Here is a 15589-nt window from a genome sequence, read left to right on the forward strand (position 1 = left end):
CCGTTTTGTACAAGCATTACAGGCTGCAAGGAAGTCAATGATAGAGAAAGATCAGGCAGTCTTTGTCCATGTGCTGGCAAGATGCTGGTTGGTGGGCAGGGAGGGAGGAGCAGTTCTGTAGAGGAGAATAAGGTGCCATGATGACCTAGACCTGTGAAAGCCTGTGGACAGGAACTCAGCCCCATGCATGGATATTTTGCAGTTGCACCTTCAGTCGTTTATGTCTGCCAATCAACTTTGGTTTGATTTAAAACAGAACAGTACAGCACAAAAACTGGCCCTACAGCCCACAATGTCTGCAGTCAGAGTTCTTTTGAACCATAATCAGAGCTATGGTTTGAATAAATAGATGAGGCTAAGCTGTAGAACTTGCAGTTACAATGGTAAATCTGAGTTTTTTACCACGCAGTCACCTGGTTTCCATCCAATATGTAGTATCAAATGCCATTTTTCTCCCATTGAATAATTTGTGATACTAAAATTTTGTTTGTAAATCCCAATTCGGTGAGATCGCTCTTATAAATAATAATCACTTGCTTTTAAGGCAACATCAATGTCCCCACAAAACGGTAACAGTGTCAAAAATTATTCACTTCCAGTTAACTTTACCTTTCAGGTTGCTCGGAAGCAAGCTTTTTTTTAACCCATTTGCTATCTTTGAGCAATTTGCCAGGCTTTTTACTTTAAGAAATCAGCTTGGATGAATCTTTTGAACAGGAGAGCTGAACATAAATGTTGATTAAAACTTAAGTTCAATAAACCTCTGATTATCTGATGTACCTCTGACTGAGTGGGACAAAGGCATGTTGACTCTAAAGTAAAGTGAGCCACACAGATTTGATATAACTAAATTAATTCTGCCTAATCTGTTTCATTCGATCAAATACAGCATTAGTGTGGGATCAGGTAGTGATAAGAACAGACGTGACCTTGCATTCCAGGTTTCTGATAACAGTCAGTTTTAATTCTCCACTCTAATCTATGCTCGTGAACTGCTTTGATGTTTCCACAGCTGGGCTGTTGGCGACTGGGGAGAATGCAGCCAAACGTGTGGCAGAGGGGAGCAGCACAGGCAGATCCGCTGCACTCGAAGAGTTGCTTACAATAAGCTGGAAGATGTGCACCAGATGTTATGCCCATTTCCCATGCCGATGCGAAAACAAGTGTGTAACGTCCACAACTGTCCACCAGCATGGAGTGTCGGAGCCTGGTCCGAGGTACACATCAAAGCTTTTACTGAAATAACTAGCCATTACTCTGGGCTTTGTAAAGAACATCCGATAGCTTGACCAACACTAATGTAAACGTATTAATAGATCCAGTGTTCCCTGTTCTGATGATGAACATAACCAATGTGGATTAGAGGATTTTTAACATTTCATTGTAAGTTCAGCAATACTTAGAAAATATGCAATAACAATCCGAGGGATATGTGTGGATTACAATGTAATTTGAACTATATATTACATTCAAAGTTCTCTACACTAAATTTTCCACACATTCATTGCATTGATCATAATTCAGTTGGTTGCAACAGTCTTGTCAAGCATTAACTTCAATTACAAGTTATAGAATGAAAAACATAATTTTGTCCAATGCTCTTCAGGCTAACTACAAGGTTTAATCTACCAACATTAATGTAAAAGTCACTGCTGATAAAGATGAAAGCTAAGAAATAGATATCTCAAGAAATGTTTCCTTAACTCCTGCAATGTGATTCAGGCTTCACCTCTGTAATTGCTTTGTAAATACCTTTCATTACACAAATCAGCTACCTTCATATAGGTAATTTCAAATAGTTTAAAAACAAAAACCAATCAAATTACTCATTGAACCATTTCTTTGTGCTGATCCGACAGAGTTCCTGTTTAAATGAAATGTTGGTCTAGTTCTTGTATACCCACAAAAACAGGGGTAAATTGGATGGTGCTGTAAGATGGCTACTATTATTACAGCACACGCTTTTACCGTGCCATCATAACCAGGTGCAGGTTGCTCACAAAACTTGTGCTGCCTGCATATTAGAGTTTCAACAGCCTGTCCATGATAACCAGTCATTGTGGCAGGTTGTGACACATTGTTCCTGAGCCAAACAGGACAGAACTGATTAAAACTTCACAACATGTTTGAAGGATCTGACAGTGTAAGCCATAATGTGGTGAAAGAACAACCATACTCGAGGTGCAGTGCAGGAGGCTTTGGAAGTCATAGTGAGTCTTCAGACACATAATAGGGGTCCGTTGGTAAAGATCACAGTCTAAGGCAATCTTGGGAATTGTTTCCCAGTCATAGTATTGTGTCTAAAGGCATCATCAAATGGCTCCTCTCTCCACAGCCTCACACACTAATCCATGAAGTGATACCCCTGGATAATCATCCTGGATAAATGTTGTGCCTTTATTTAAGATGGGCTGCGAGGAAAAGCCTGGGAACTATAGGCTAGTGAGTCTAAGATCTGTGGTCGGAAAGTTGCTAGAGTATTCTGAGGGATAGGATATACATGCATTTAGATGGGCAATGGATGATTAGGGTTAGTCAGCACGGTTTTGTACATGGACGGTCGTGTCTCTTGAATCTGATTGAGTTTTTTGAAAATGTGACCAAAAAGTTTGATAATGATGGAGCTGTAGACATTGTATGTATGGATTTCAGAAAGGCATTCGACAAAATTCCACATGGTTGGCTGCTCTGGAAGGGTCGATCATGTGGGATCCAAGGAGAGATAGCTAACTGGATAGAAAATTTGGCTTGATGGAAGGAATCAGGGGGTGATGGTGAAAGGTTGTTTTTCGGACTGGAGGCCTATGACTAGTAGAGTACCTCAAGGTTCACCTACACAGTGAATGGCAGGGCTTTGTAGAAGATGAGAGATCTTGGAGTGCAGGTATATAGTTCCTTGAAAGTGGTATCATAGGTAGATAGGGTGGTCAAGAAGGCTTTTGGCACATTGGCCTTCATCAGTCATAGTATTGAGTATAGAGTAGGTCATGCTACAGTTGTACAGCACATTGGTGAGGCCACAGTTAGTGGAGACTAGGTGAGCAGGCTAGGACATTATTCCTTGGAGCGCAAGAGGATGAGGGATGATCTTTTAGAGGTGTATAATATCATGAGTGGAATAGATAGAATAATGCATACCCAGTCATTTGCCCAGAGTAGGGGAATCAAGAACCAGAGGAATTTGGTTTGAGGTGAGGGGCAATTTTTTTTTTACACATAGGGTGGTGGGTATCTGGAATGAGCTGCCAGAGGAGGTAGTTAAGGCAGATACTATCACAACATTTCAAAAACATTTGGGACAGGTACATGGATTGGATATGTTTTTGAAGGATTTGGGCCAAACACAAGCAGGTGGGACTCGTGTGGATAGAGCATGTTGGTTGGCGTGGGCAAGTTGGGCCGAAGAGTCTGTTTCCGTACTGTATGACTGTATGACTCGCCGATCGCCTAATCTATTCAGTAACTTGCTTCCCTCTTTCTTGGAAGACAACGTAGCAGATACTTGATCCAGCGATAACAAAATGCTGGGGGCCAGGTACAACATCTCACCTTTCCCTCCAGCCCCCAAAACAAATGCTGTTCCCAATTTTCCAATCAATTGAGATGGAAAAGAAAAGAGGCCAGAGATATCTGCAGGCAGCAGTGGGATTAAAAACAATTGAAAAGGAACTGGATTGATGAGTACTGTTTTTGAATGCACAAAGCATGATCATGTCCAGCTTATTGCAAAATTGGGCTTAGCACTTCACTGCACTGTTCATGGTCATGCAGCAGATGTGTTTTTCTGGTTACATGGGCAGGCCTTTTTCCCTAATTGATGTAATTTGGAACTCAAAGGTGGCACCAATTCAAGTGGTGAATCAGTCTCAGTACCACAAGTTAACACTAACATTGTGTTAATTTTGTACTGCGAGTTCTATTTAAAGTGACATCCCGCTGACATATAGAGACTTAACTGGGCTGCTTCAGAACCTGCTGTTGGCTGCCCAAACACCCTCCAAATTCAGAGCCACAAAAGAAAAACTGGAGGAACTCAGCGGGTAAGGTAGTATCTGCAGAAGGAAATGGACAGACAATGTTTCGGTTTGTGATTCTGCTTCATGAAGGGCTCCCACCTGAAACGTCAACTGTCCTATTTGCTCCACAAATGCTGCCTGACCCACTGATTTCCTCCAGTAGTTTCTCTCCAAATTATGTAGAGTGTCTTTAAACTATCATGGACTGCTTCATCCAGCATTAGCTTGCTGAATTACGCTCCCAATCCCGATGCCGCAATGTCTCATCTCCCAAGACTTTCTTTCTCACCATGGACATAAGGAAACTTACGTAAATTCTGATTTACAAGCCAATTGTTTCACTGTTTTCCTTCTCCCCAGTGTTCCCGAACATGTGGGAAAGGGTGGAGGAAGAGGAGTGTTGTTTGCAAGAGCACATATTCTACTGCGGGTACACAGATTCTACACGGCAGTTCCTGCAAAGCACAGCCGAAACCCAAGAGCCAGGAAACCTGCCTGCTGAAGCGTTGTCATAAGCATCGCAAAATGCAGTGGTTTATATCTACATGGACTGAGGTACAGTAACCACCCTGAAAGGAATACATTAACTCATGGATCAACCAGCAATAGAAAATAATAAATAACTAACAATGATTAACTGTAAAGATTGGAGCACCTTTGGTTCTCAGCATTATGTAATAATATTTTAACGGTTATAATATCCAGTGACTATTTTGTACCGCCTTGTTAATTTCACTCGAGGGCTTCAGGACACCAGACTTCCAGCTTGTTGCAACTTTTCATCAGAGCTGCATGGGATGGGGATCATTTAATGTGCAAAGTTCTTTTGGAGCATTGAGGGTAAACATGGAGCACGTTGTCTTGGGAGCACTCGAGAGGGATATTACTGCCATGATCAGCCATGATCATATTGAATGGCGGTGCAGGCTCGAAGGGCCGAATGGCCTACTCCTGCATCTATTTTCTATGTTTCTATGTTACTGGAACCACATGGCCTCAAAAATTCAGTGAGTACTTCCCTGAGATAACCCATATAAGCTTGCAACTCATTACTTTGGACAGGTACATAGACAGGAAATGTTTGGAGGGATATATGGGTAAAACACAGCCAAATGGGATCGGCATAGATGGGCATCTTGGTCAACATGTTTAAGTTGGGGCAAAGGGCCTGTTTCTGTGCTCTATGACTACAATTCATCTTCATCCTTTCCCTGTCCCAGTCACACTGCTGTCAAACCACAATCTGCCAGTCCATGATATCCCAAGATCCCAAACCTCCTATGCATCACTCCACCCTACCCAACCCCCTTCAACCATATCTCCTCTGTGATCAGATTATTTCTTCTTACCCCGCTGGCGTAGTACTCTCCAGCTTGCTGTATGGATGTGAAACATGGACCTTGTGCAGGAAGCACATCCGGCAGCTTGCGAAATTCCACCTGCGCTCTCCGCGGTACATCGTGGGCATTCGCTGGCAGGACAGGGTGACCAACGTGGAAGTGCTGGACCGGTCCAGCTTCACAATCATCGAAACAATGATGATAAAGGCCCAGCTTCAATGGACAGGCCGTGTGATCCGGATGGATGATTCCCACATGCCTCGTCAACTTCTGTACGGAGTTCTGTCACAGGGTCAAAGGAACACAGGGTGCCCAAAGAAACGGTTCAAAGAAACGGTTCAAGGACCACCTCCAGCACGCAGGCCTAGCCTCAAAAGAACTGGAAACCCGTGCCTGTGACAGGACTGGCTGGCGTACAACCACTAGGAAGGCGGTCAGCAGTCTCAAAGACAATCACCGAAGCCGACTAATTAGTGCCGGGGACAGGAGGCTGCAGACCTAAATCCTCCCACAGCGGCCTTCATCAGCTCCCACGTGAGTGGTTCGCACATCGGACTCGTGAGCCACACACGATCCCACATGAGACTGCACAACCATGATATCATCATCTACGGCAGGCCACCACCATCCCATTCCTCTAGGTTAACTAGGTTAATTCCCGGAATGGCGGGACTGTCATATGTTGAAAGACTGGAGCGACTAGGCTTGTATACACTGGAATTTAGAAGGATGAGAGGAGATCTTATCGAAACGTATAAGATTATTAAGGGGTTGGACACGTTAGAGGCAGGAAACATGTTCCCAATGTTGGGGGAGTCCAGAACAAGGGGCCACAGTTTAAGAATAAGGGGTAGGCCATTTAGAACTGAGACTAGGAAAAACTTTTTCAGTCAGAGAGTTGTGAATCTGTGGAATTCTCTGCCTCAGAAGGCAGTGGAGGCCAATTCTCTGAATGCATTCAAGAGAGAGCTGGATAGAGCTCTTAAGGATAGCGGAGTCAGGGGGTATGGGGAGAAGGCAGGAACGGGGTACTGATTGAGAATGATCAGCCATGATCACATTGAATGGCGGTGCCAGCGCGAAGGGCCGAATGGCCTCCTCCTGCACCTATCGTCTATTGTCCTCAATTCCAAAATTCATCCAGTAAAATATCACCGCCAGAGTGTTGTGGAAAATCAACCGCAGTCCCGTTGAATGGCAGAGCAGACACGAGGGGCAAAATGGCCTGCTCCAGCTTCTATTTCTTATTCTATAACTCGGTTCACTATTATTCACAAAATGCAAGGAATAGGTACCACTTGTCCAATGTGCAATGATAAATCAGTGGAAGGCACGAGACTACAGGTGCAGGAATCTGGATTAAGACAGGAGAGCAGCTGGAGATATCGAGCAGGTCAAACCGTGTCTGTGAGGAAAATGGACAGTCGACTTTGAGTCAAGAGCCTTTGTCGAGACAAATCAGCAGAGACAGTGAACAATAAATTTTCAAACTGGGGCTTGAATATTAGTATGGAAATTCATATACCCTGATATCATGTTTGGTCCCAAATCTCTGGTCTTACTTTGAGCTCAAAAAAGTAGAAACGTTGGAAATAAGCAAAGAAACTGAAGGGATGACACTCCATCATACAGGATTGCACACTTTGCTTTAATTTCCTGTCTATTTACGTTTACGGTGGCTGCTCTTTATGCCCAGTCTTGCTGAAGTTGCCTACTTGGCCTGATTTAATCTGAAGTTCAAAAATTACCAACATCCAGAAGTTTAAATCACATTGCGCTTCTGTTACTTTTTCTCTTTATTTTCCAGTGTTCTGTAACTTGCGGTAAAGGGATTCAGAAGAGACACTTGAAGTGTGCAGACAAAGACACTTCTGGAAAGTACAAAGAGTTTGCTTACAAGAGGTGTAATCACTTGCCAAGACCCAATCTGGAGCTGGAGAGAGCCTGTGTTCTACGAGTGTGTCCCAAACCACCAAACGAGACCGCTTTCAGCAACGCACTGACCAGCTGGTACGCCTCGCCCTGGTCTCAGGTGGGAGCATGTTGATATTCCGGTAACATTTGCTCAATTTTTGGCAGGAATCAAGTGGAAGCATGGTAGCTTTGTTCGTGGGAATGCCATTGTGCGTAATGACATGGAACTAAAATCCAAATTTAATTGGAGAACTTTACCAGCAAGTGTACCTCTAAAAGTTCAGGCAAATATAATTGGAATGATCTTTAAGGTTACAATTATACTGTACTGCTTTCTCCAAATAAATTAATTCCAATTATGAATAGTTTTCTATATTACAAGAAACCCTAAGCCTTGGAATTACCTGATGCTAAAAAATATATTTTTTGATCATTTTGTGCTCACAATGAAGAGTCAGTGAATGAGTTCATCCAGCACGTAGTAGTACTGGGATTAATAAATTGAGACCACCAGCATGGACAGTACTGAGATTGGTGAGTTAAATTGAGCAGCAATGACCTATCAAGGGAACAGTGAATTACTCCACCAGCAAGGGCCTGTCCTGGGATTAGTGAGTGCCTCTATCAGCAGCTGCGAGCGAACAAACTGTGCCTTGCTGCCATCAGCATATTGTCGCCTCGGAAATATTTTCAACTAAAACAAGTTATTTTATGGGGTTTGTTTGTTGGCCCATTCTAAAATTAGTCCTAGCGATGAATCACCTATTTATTCCTGTCAATCTTTTATTGCTATGCCTTCATCAGTTGAGATTAGACAGATTTACACCAGCTAAAATTAAATGACTAATATCTGGATGTCCATTTGTTATGGGCATTTGTTTTGGATATAAGCTCAACCACAGAGACTTACACTTTGGGAGGGAGGGTCTATCAGGAATTTGTTGCGGGGGGCTATAGATACAGTTATTGTCCTGCATAGTTTCTGCCCTCTAATGGATGAAAGTCACACCACACGTTTGTAAACATTGCAAAAAACAATTATTTTTCATTGTGTCGCGGAAGAAATTACAGAGACATACTAGCAGTGCCTTGGTTTGGACATAATTTACTTACAAATTTTGCAATTTTTTTAAGACGTTCTAAGGGTGAAAATGCATCTTTGGGAATTGCAGTCTGATGGCAAAGCTCAATTCTGGTGCCACTAAACCAGACTGTAACGGTCATTTGGTAGTGTAGACCTCCTTGTTGGACTAAACCCAGGCAGATGAAATAATTCCCGTCTTATCTTGATATTTCTTTCCACTTGAGCCGTGAATACCAGGTTACAAAAGTATTGCCACTGTGGAATTCCTTATCAGTTGGTTCAAGTTTAATTTTTGTATGTTGATGTTACTCTGGAACACTGGGTTTTAGTGCAAAGAAGGAGGATGATGGCAAAGTTAACATCGCTGCTGGACAACGACTCCCACCCCATGCAGGACACTGTCACTGCACTGAGTAGCTCCTTCAGTGGCAGACTCCTTCACCCTAAGTGCGTGAAGGAGAGATATAGGAGGTCCTTCCTTCCCGCTGCTGTGAGACTTCACAACCAGCACTGCTCCCAGCAGACGAGTCAACAATAACAGCTAAGAACACACGGAAAAAAAACTGATGACAATTTATGTATCTTTTATTTATAATGAATGATCTCTTGCTCTCTTGCTATCCACTTTGCTGCTGTAACACTTTAAATTTCCCCGGTGTGGGACGAATAAAGGAATATATTATTATTATGAAGCAAATTGTGTAAAGGATCCACACAGTCTCTTGCCCAGAGTAGAGGAATCGTAAACCAGAGGGCATAGGTATAAGGTGAAGGGGAAAAGATTTTAGAGGAATATGAGGGGCAACTTTTTCACACAAAGGATGGTGGATGTATGGAATAAGCTGCTGGGGGAGGTAGTTGATGCAGGGATTATCGCATTTTTTTTGAAGCAATTGGACATGGATAGGCCAGGTTTAGAGGGATATGGGCTAAACGTAGGCAAATGGGACTAGTATGGATGGTCAGGGTGGGAAAGTTTTGTCAAAGGGCCTGTTTCCACACTGCAAGACTATGGCTCGAATGTGCTGTATTTAAAAGAGAAGCTGCATAGCAGGTTTCGGTGGCAGGAGGATGGACAATTAAAGTCGCAAACTAAACACAGTTACATCACCAAATCTTCATTCGTTTCTCCAATGTAAAAGATACCACATTGTGAGAACTGGTTGTAGTATACTGGAAGAAGTGAAAGCTTTTCAGAACCTTTATGTTATTTTGTTTGTGTGCCCTCTCACCAAACTGACCTCATTTACCCATCAACCTAGTTTTTCAACCACTTAATCCCACAGCAATCCTACATTCACCCTCTTGGAAATATTCCCTTCGTCATATCCCTCATTTTCTCGGCTCTCTGCAATGTAAAAGTAGTTTATTGGTTCAAGCAAAGGGTTTTTGATCTGAGATGTTAACTGTCTTTTTCCACGGATGCTGCTTGACCTAGTGAGTGTTTCCAGCATTTTCTGGTTTTTGAATTCTTCTATAAATAATTTAGTTTGGTGACAATTGTTAGGACGAGGGCATTAAAGGTTCATTGTGTTTTCAGATGTATGTTTTTCTTTAATGTTAATTTGTTTGTTTGTTTAGTCCATGGACATGCACCACTTCACTAGTGTATAACAGACACATGATATAATACATAGGATGTGCTGGAATCATGTTTTCTCTTTTTATTGCCATGAATACACGTTCAATATCTAGTAAACGCTTGTTATTTCGGGCCTCTTTATAATGGATTGTGGTTAGAGCAGACGGACCTACCGACCTTCACTCCAGGCTGGGTTGCCGGGCCGCCCCCTGCTGTACTGCCCCTCCGAGGCTGCACCTGCCACCACCGACCCTTACCTGTGTTTCAGCCGCCCACGGGCCACAACCAATGACTCCATCGATCCTCGCCTCTCCCCCGTCAGGCCAGGGCCATCAACTCCCTGGATTCCAGGCCCAGTTCCAGACCGAGAGTCTGAAGAAGGGTCTCGACATGAAACGTCACCTATACATGTTTGCCAAAGACATGCTGCGTTACTCCAGCACTTTGTGTCCTTTTGTGATTAACCAGCATCTGCAGTTGTTTGCTTGCACTACATGTATGATGATAATCCCTTACTTGGTTATTGCAGACAATCAGACACCACCTCCCCCACCCCACCCTTCTATGGTCCATTAGAATAAGGGTTTACTCTATTTCACTTCTCTTAAAGAAATCAGGTAGTGACAGTTTTTTTCCCATGTTGCTCTCTAGTGCTCCGTTAGCTGTGGGGGAGGGGTGCGGGCACGTGCAGTACACTGTCTTGCGTACGGCAGGCCCACCTCAGGCTGTCTTCTGCATCAGAAACCAGCCACAACAGAAGCCTGCAACACCAATTTCTGTCCTGTACCCGAAAAAAAAGGTGAGAGCACAAAGAATGTCTTGCACTGATAATTCCTTTAACATCCCTTCTGGAAAATAAGCTACAATTTTATGTTTGCACATTTTTACAATACGATTTTAATAAAAATCATGAGAGGAATGTATAAAATCACGAGAGGAATAGATCGAGTAGAAGCACGGAGTCTCTTGCCCAGAGAAGGTGAATTGATGACCAGGAGACATAAGTTTAAGGTGAAGGGGAAAAGATTTCATAGGAATCTGCGGGGCACATTTTTCACACAAAGGGCGGTGGGTGTATGAAACAATGGGTGTATGCCAGAGGAGGTAGTTGAGGCAGGGACTATCCCAACATTTAAGAAACAGTTAGATAGGTACATGGATAGGACAGGTTTGGAGGATTATGGACCAAACACGGGCAGGTGGGACTAGTATAGCTGGGACATGATAGCCAGTGTGAGCTAGTTGGGCCGAAGGGCCTGTTTCCATGCTGTATCACTATGACTCCATTTTAAATGCTATATTATAGAAACTTGCCATGCATCATAATGGTACTCAAATTAGAGAGAGCATATGGTTATATATCATGTACAAGACCATGTAGCAAGCACAGATCTAGCTATGGCTACTTATTTCTGATAATTACTAAGGCATTTGTCTATTGGAGAACATATTTATAACATTTTATATATTAATGGCTTTAAAATTAATGGTTTGCTGACTGCTTCAAAACTTCAAACAGTATTGTGCTCCTTCCCACTACAGTAATGGCTCTTTTTCCCTTCCCCTGAATCTCTCAGATATCATCTCAAAAATTGTTTAGGTGAAAATCGGGTATTAATTATTTTATTTATTTTGACAAATAAACATTTTGAAGTGTGGTCCAACATGAAAGAGTAGATGTCTAATAATTATCTTGTTAAAAGATGGAACAAAAAGTCCACATTTGCCATTTTGATTTCCTCAGTGGAGCAAGTGAAGGAAGACTTGCCTTCAAGTTATAAAATAAGCACAACTTGGAGGGCCGAAAAGGCCTGTTTCCGGCTGTATATATATGATATATGATATGATATGATATTTTAAGGTGCACACTGTGTGGCTTCTGGGTGATGTGGACTATTCATACAGACTCAAGCCTTCTCATTGCCTGAGGACAGGTTCATCATAACTCAATAGAAACTGAAATTGGAAATCCACATCAAGTAGTTCGTCCTTCAATTCAATTATGCTTTATTGTCACATGTACCTAGGTTCAGTGAAATGCTTTGTTTTTACATACAACCCATAATTCATAAATCATATAGTAGACCTCGCTTAAGCAGCACACAAGTGTTGCCATGTTGCCACTGACAAAGTTACAAAAGTCCTTCAGGTCCACCCCCAGTTGTTCAGCTGACCACATCCTCCCTCCCCTCATGCGACCCCATTGCTGCACTGATTATGACAATCCCAATACCTACCCCTTCCCCAACCACCCATGATCAAACCCTCTAGGCTTCGGTACAGCTCCTCGCTCCGACTAATGAAGTGACAATAAACAGCCTTCTCACCCCGGAATGTTATTTCAGCCTCTTAATACTACCCCCACCCATCCAACTTCCACAGTAGAAACAAACCAAAACTGAGACCTGCAGTTCGTGGTGGAACGAGTGGTGAAAGATTTTTTAACTTATTAACCATGTACACAATAGAATTTTGCAAGGGTGAACCCTTTACAAATGTGTTTGGTGGCCTGCTGCATGCCACCCACAATGCAGCTCTCCAGGAGAAATAAAGAACTCTGTGTTAGTCCATCGTTTATACTCAATTGAATGTGCAAGAGCTCCTCTTATGGTTTCACAATAAAACTAGGGCATAGTTCACCCTTCAGCGATGTCCCCTCAATTTCACTTTCCAACGGCTCGATGCCCTCTTCTGCTGAAGGGCAGAAAATTATTAAAGAGGGATGCGTAAGTGAGGTAAACCATGAACGAATGCTTTGTGAAAAATAGTTGATATGTATTATGTATATCAAGGCACTGAATAGTACTGTGACCTTTATGTCCCTTTAACGCCACCTGCAATGCATTTCAGGAGAGGAAAAGGAAGAATTTAATGATGAAGCATTTATAAATATGTGATTAATTAAAATTTGTTTCCTTTCTCTCTCCCCATCTCCTCCCTCCAAAATTTGAAACACCAAAGATGTTTTTTGCAAGGATTATTTCAACTGGTGTTACCTGGTACCACAGCACGGTGTGTGCACTCACAAGTTCTACGGCCAGCAATGTTGCAAATCATGCTCCAAATCAAATATATAAAGGAAGTTATAAATCAATTGAATTTTCATATGAACAAGCTGCAGATTTTAATTTGTGTTGCCTCTGATGGCTGAAGAAATCAAGACCATCAAGACTTTAACTTGCACGTGAGACATGGCATCATTCTACTCATCAATTAGTGTGGTAAAAGACAGTTTTTGCTTTAAATTACCACCTCCAGATCACTGTAATTTTTGCAGCCCTGTCCATATTGGATCCTTGAATTCCCACATATCAGTGAACAATAACTGTACAGTATCAAGGACTTCAATGAATGAATGGAAGATATTACCAGCTAAAACTTTTCATTGACCTGTAAAATGTGGCCATGTGTAACGAATTGAACAAAGACTTTGAAAACCAGGAGACAATTAACAAACCATGTAAATGCAGGCAGAGAACAGAGTGGGTTGGAGGAGTGCAGTGGGATTGGAAAGATAGGTGAAGTGAATTTTCCCAGCTTATTTATTTTACCTCATTTAGATCAACTGATGACCATTAATGAAAACGCACTGTGCTAAACTAAAACTACTGTAGCTATTATGCCATTGTAGTGAGCCCTATACCCACTGATTTCACGAAGTGTTGGCCTTTAAATGATTCAATGGTGCTATTTTTTTAAAGACCAGTAAGCGCATGTAGCTGTTAATTATCAAATCAAACTCTCAAAATATATATTTATTTCTGTAGAAGCAGATACAAATGGTCTATTTTGAGAGAAGGGATAATAATTACACAAGCACATCACAGGACTTAAGGTATTTTATTTATTTATCAAAGTGATAGGTCTTTTTAGAACTGGTGGTCATTGTTATTGACAATGAAGTTCCACCTTGTGCACTACAGCTAACTGTATGCCATAAATGAGAGAGCCGGAGACCGACTTTAATCTGTGTCACTCTTTTTAAAGTATCATTCATTATAGTACTTTCACATTATTATTGTTGAGCTTCATGGTACCACTAAATTAACAATGGTGCTTTCAATTGCAACCCTAGTAGAATTTTTTTAAAGCAAAAGTTCTAATTTATTTACAATTATCTTGCAAAATTGTTGATATCATTGTCTTTTGTAAGGAAAGCAATGTATGGTTTAAATAATCAGAATTGTTGAAGTACCATTGTTACTTTAAACTTTATGCAATTCTGTGCAGAAATACTGTAAAAGTTTTTCACCTAGCTGTGAGAAAAATATTTATGTTTTTATGGAGTTTTGTAATAAAATTTCACTAAAAAAGTGATAGTTTTTGTTTTTTATTGTGCTTCTGTAAATGACTGATTGTTGCTTGAGAAAGAGAATTAACTCAGATCATCTCATATTTTGAGGTATAAAGCTTATTCTATTAGAAGAATATATCAAAGATTAAAGTACCCAAATGGTTCAGTTGGAAAAAGTTTTCATTCTTCACCAATCACTCTCTCTCAGGATCGAACCCAGTTCTCTGGCGCTGTAAGGCAGCATCTCTACCGCTGTGCTACCTTGCCGCCCTTGGTAGAACACAAAGTGCTGGAGTAACTCAATGGGTCAAGCAGCACCTCTGGAGGATGTGGGCAGACAGCATTTCAGGTTCCAAGCTGAATATTCCCTCCACAGATGCTGCCCGACCCACTGAATTACACCAACACAGTGTGTTCTAAGAAATGATATAACATTATAACACAATCTCTGATGCCTGCTACTCCGCTGGTTTGGATACTTGGCCCCTGTGCGGCTTGAATGGAGATGGCAGAGGCAGGAACAATGGTTAAAATGTGTGAAAATGCAAAATACTTCCAATGATAGAAATCTGAAATTAAAACACAATGCTGGAAGCACTTTGGTCAGGCTGCATTTGTGGAAAGGGTAAAATACTTAACATTTATAAAGAAGGGTTATGGACCTGAAGAAAGGTCTCGACCCGAAACATCACCCATTCCTTCTCTCCAGAGATGCTGCCTGTCCCGCTGAGTTACTCCAGCTTTTTGTGTCTATCGGAATCTGCAGTCTTTCCAACATATAAACCTAGCACTAATCCCACAAGCTCCAATCTGAATAAGAACTTTCCACTATCCCTCTCCGACTCTTCCAACTAGCCAATTTTCTGTCCAATGGGTTAGGTTACCCTGGATCCCATGTGATCAAAGTAAAATGGAACTTAAAACTCCTTCCATACTTTCATTGTGGAACACCAAATTATGTTTCTGTTTGCCATTCCACAGATGGCAGAAGTCCTTAACAAGTGGCAACCAGCTGCGAAATACAATCTTGGGAAATTTGAGAGTACACAAGTTTAGTATATTGTCAAGGCTATTAAAAACAAGAAATGGGGCAGCAGTAGGGCATCCAATTCTTTAAGCCACTCAACCATTCATTATGATTATAACTAATTTTCCACTTGACCAGCACTCTCCCCATAACCCTTGATTCCCTTAACATCCAGAAATATGTTAATTTGTGTTTTGAACAAACATAATGGCTGAACTTCCATGGATGTTCGTGGAGATGTCCATCACCCTCCCACATGGCAATTTTTCTTAATTTCAGTCCTCATTGACCATTCCCTTATTCTGCAACTATCCTTTGGGTGGATATATTTC

At 41.7% G+C, this 15589-nt stretch overlaps 1 protein-coding gene across 1 annotated transcript in view; it reads left to right on the plus strand.

The window, feature by feature from the left end:
- The window catches only part of adamts16 (ADAM metallopeptidase with thrombospondin type 1 motif, 16), a 152935-nt gene extending 138776 nt beyond the window's left edge, over positions 1–14159 (plus strand). The window contains exons 19-23 of the mRNA XM_078428253.1: positions 1013–1217; positions 4377–4571; positions 7164–7388; positions 10588–10735; positions 12898–14159. Of these exons, the coding sequence (XP_078284379.1) occupies positions 1013–1217; positions 4377–4571; positions 7164–7388; positions 10588–10735; positions 12898–13013 (889 nt within the window). The 3' untranslated portion in view covers positions 13014–14159. The remainder of the gene's footprint in view (positions 1–1012; positions 1218–4376; positions 4572–7163; positions 7389–10587; positions 10736–12897) is intronic.
- Positions 14160–15589: the final 1430 nt, after the last annotated feature.

Source organism: Rhinoraja longicauda, chromosome 2 (genome assembly GCF_053455715.1).
Source record: "Rhinoraja longicauda isolate Sanriku21f chromosome 2, sRhiLon1.1, whole genome shotgun sequence".
In the NCBI taxonomy this organism is placed as follows: domain Eukaryota; kingdom Metazoa; phylum Chordata; class Chondrichthyes; order Rajiformes; family Arhynchobatidae; genus Rhinoraja; species Rhinoraja longicauda.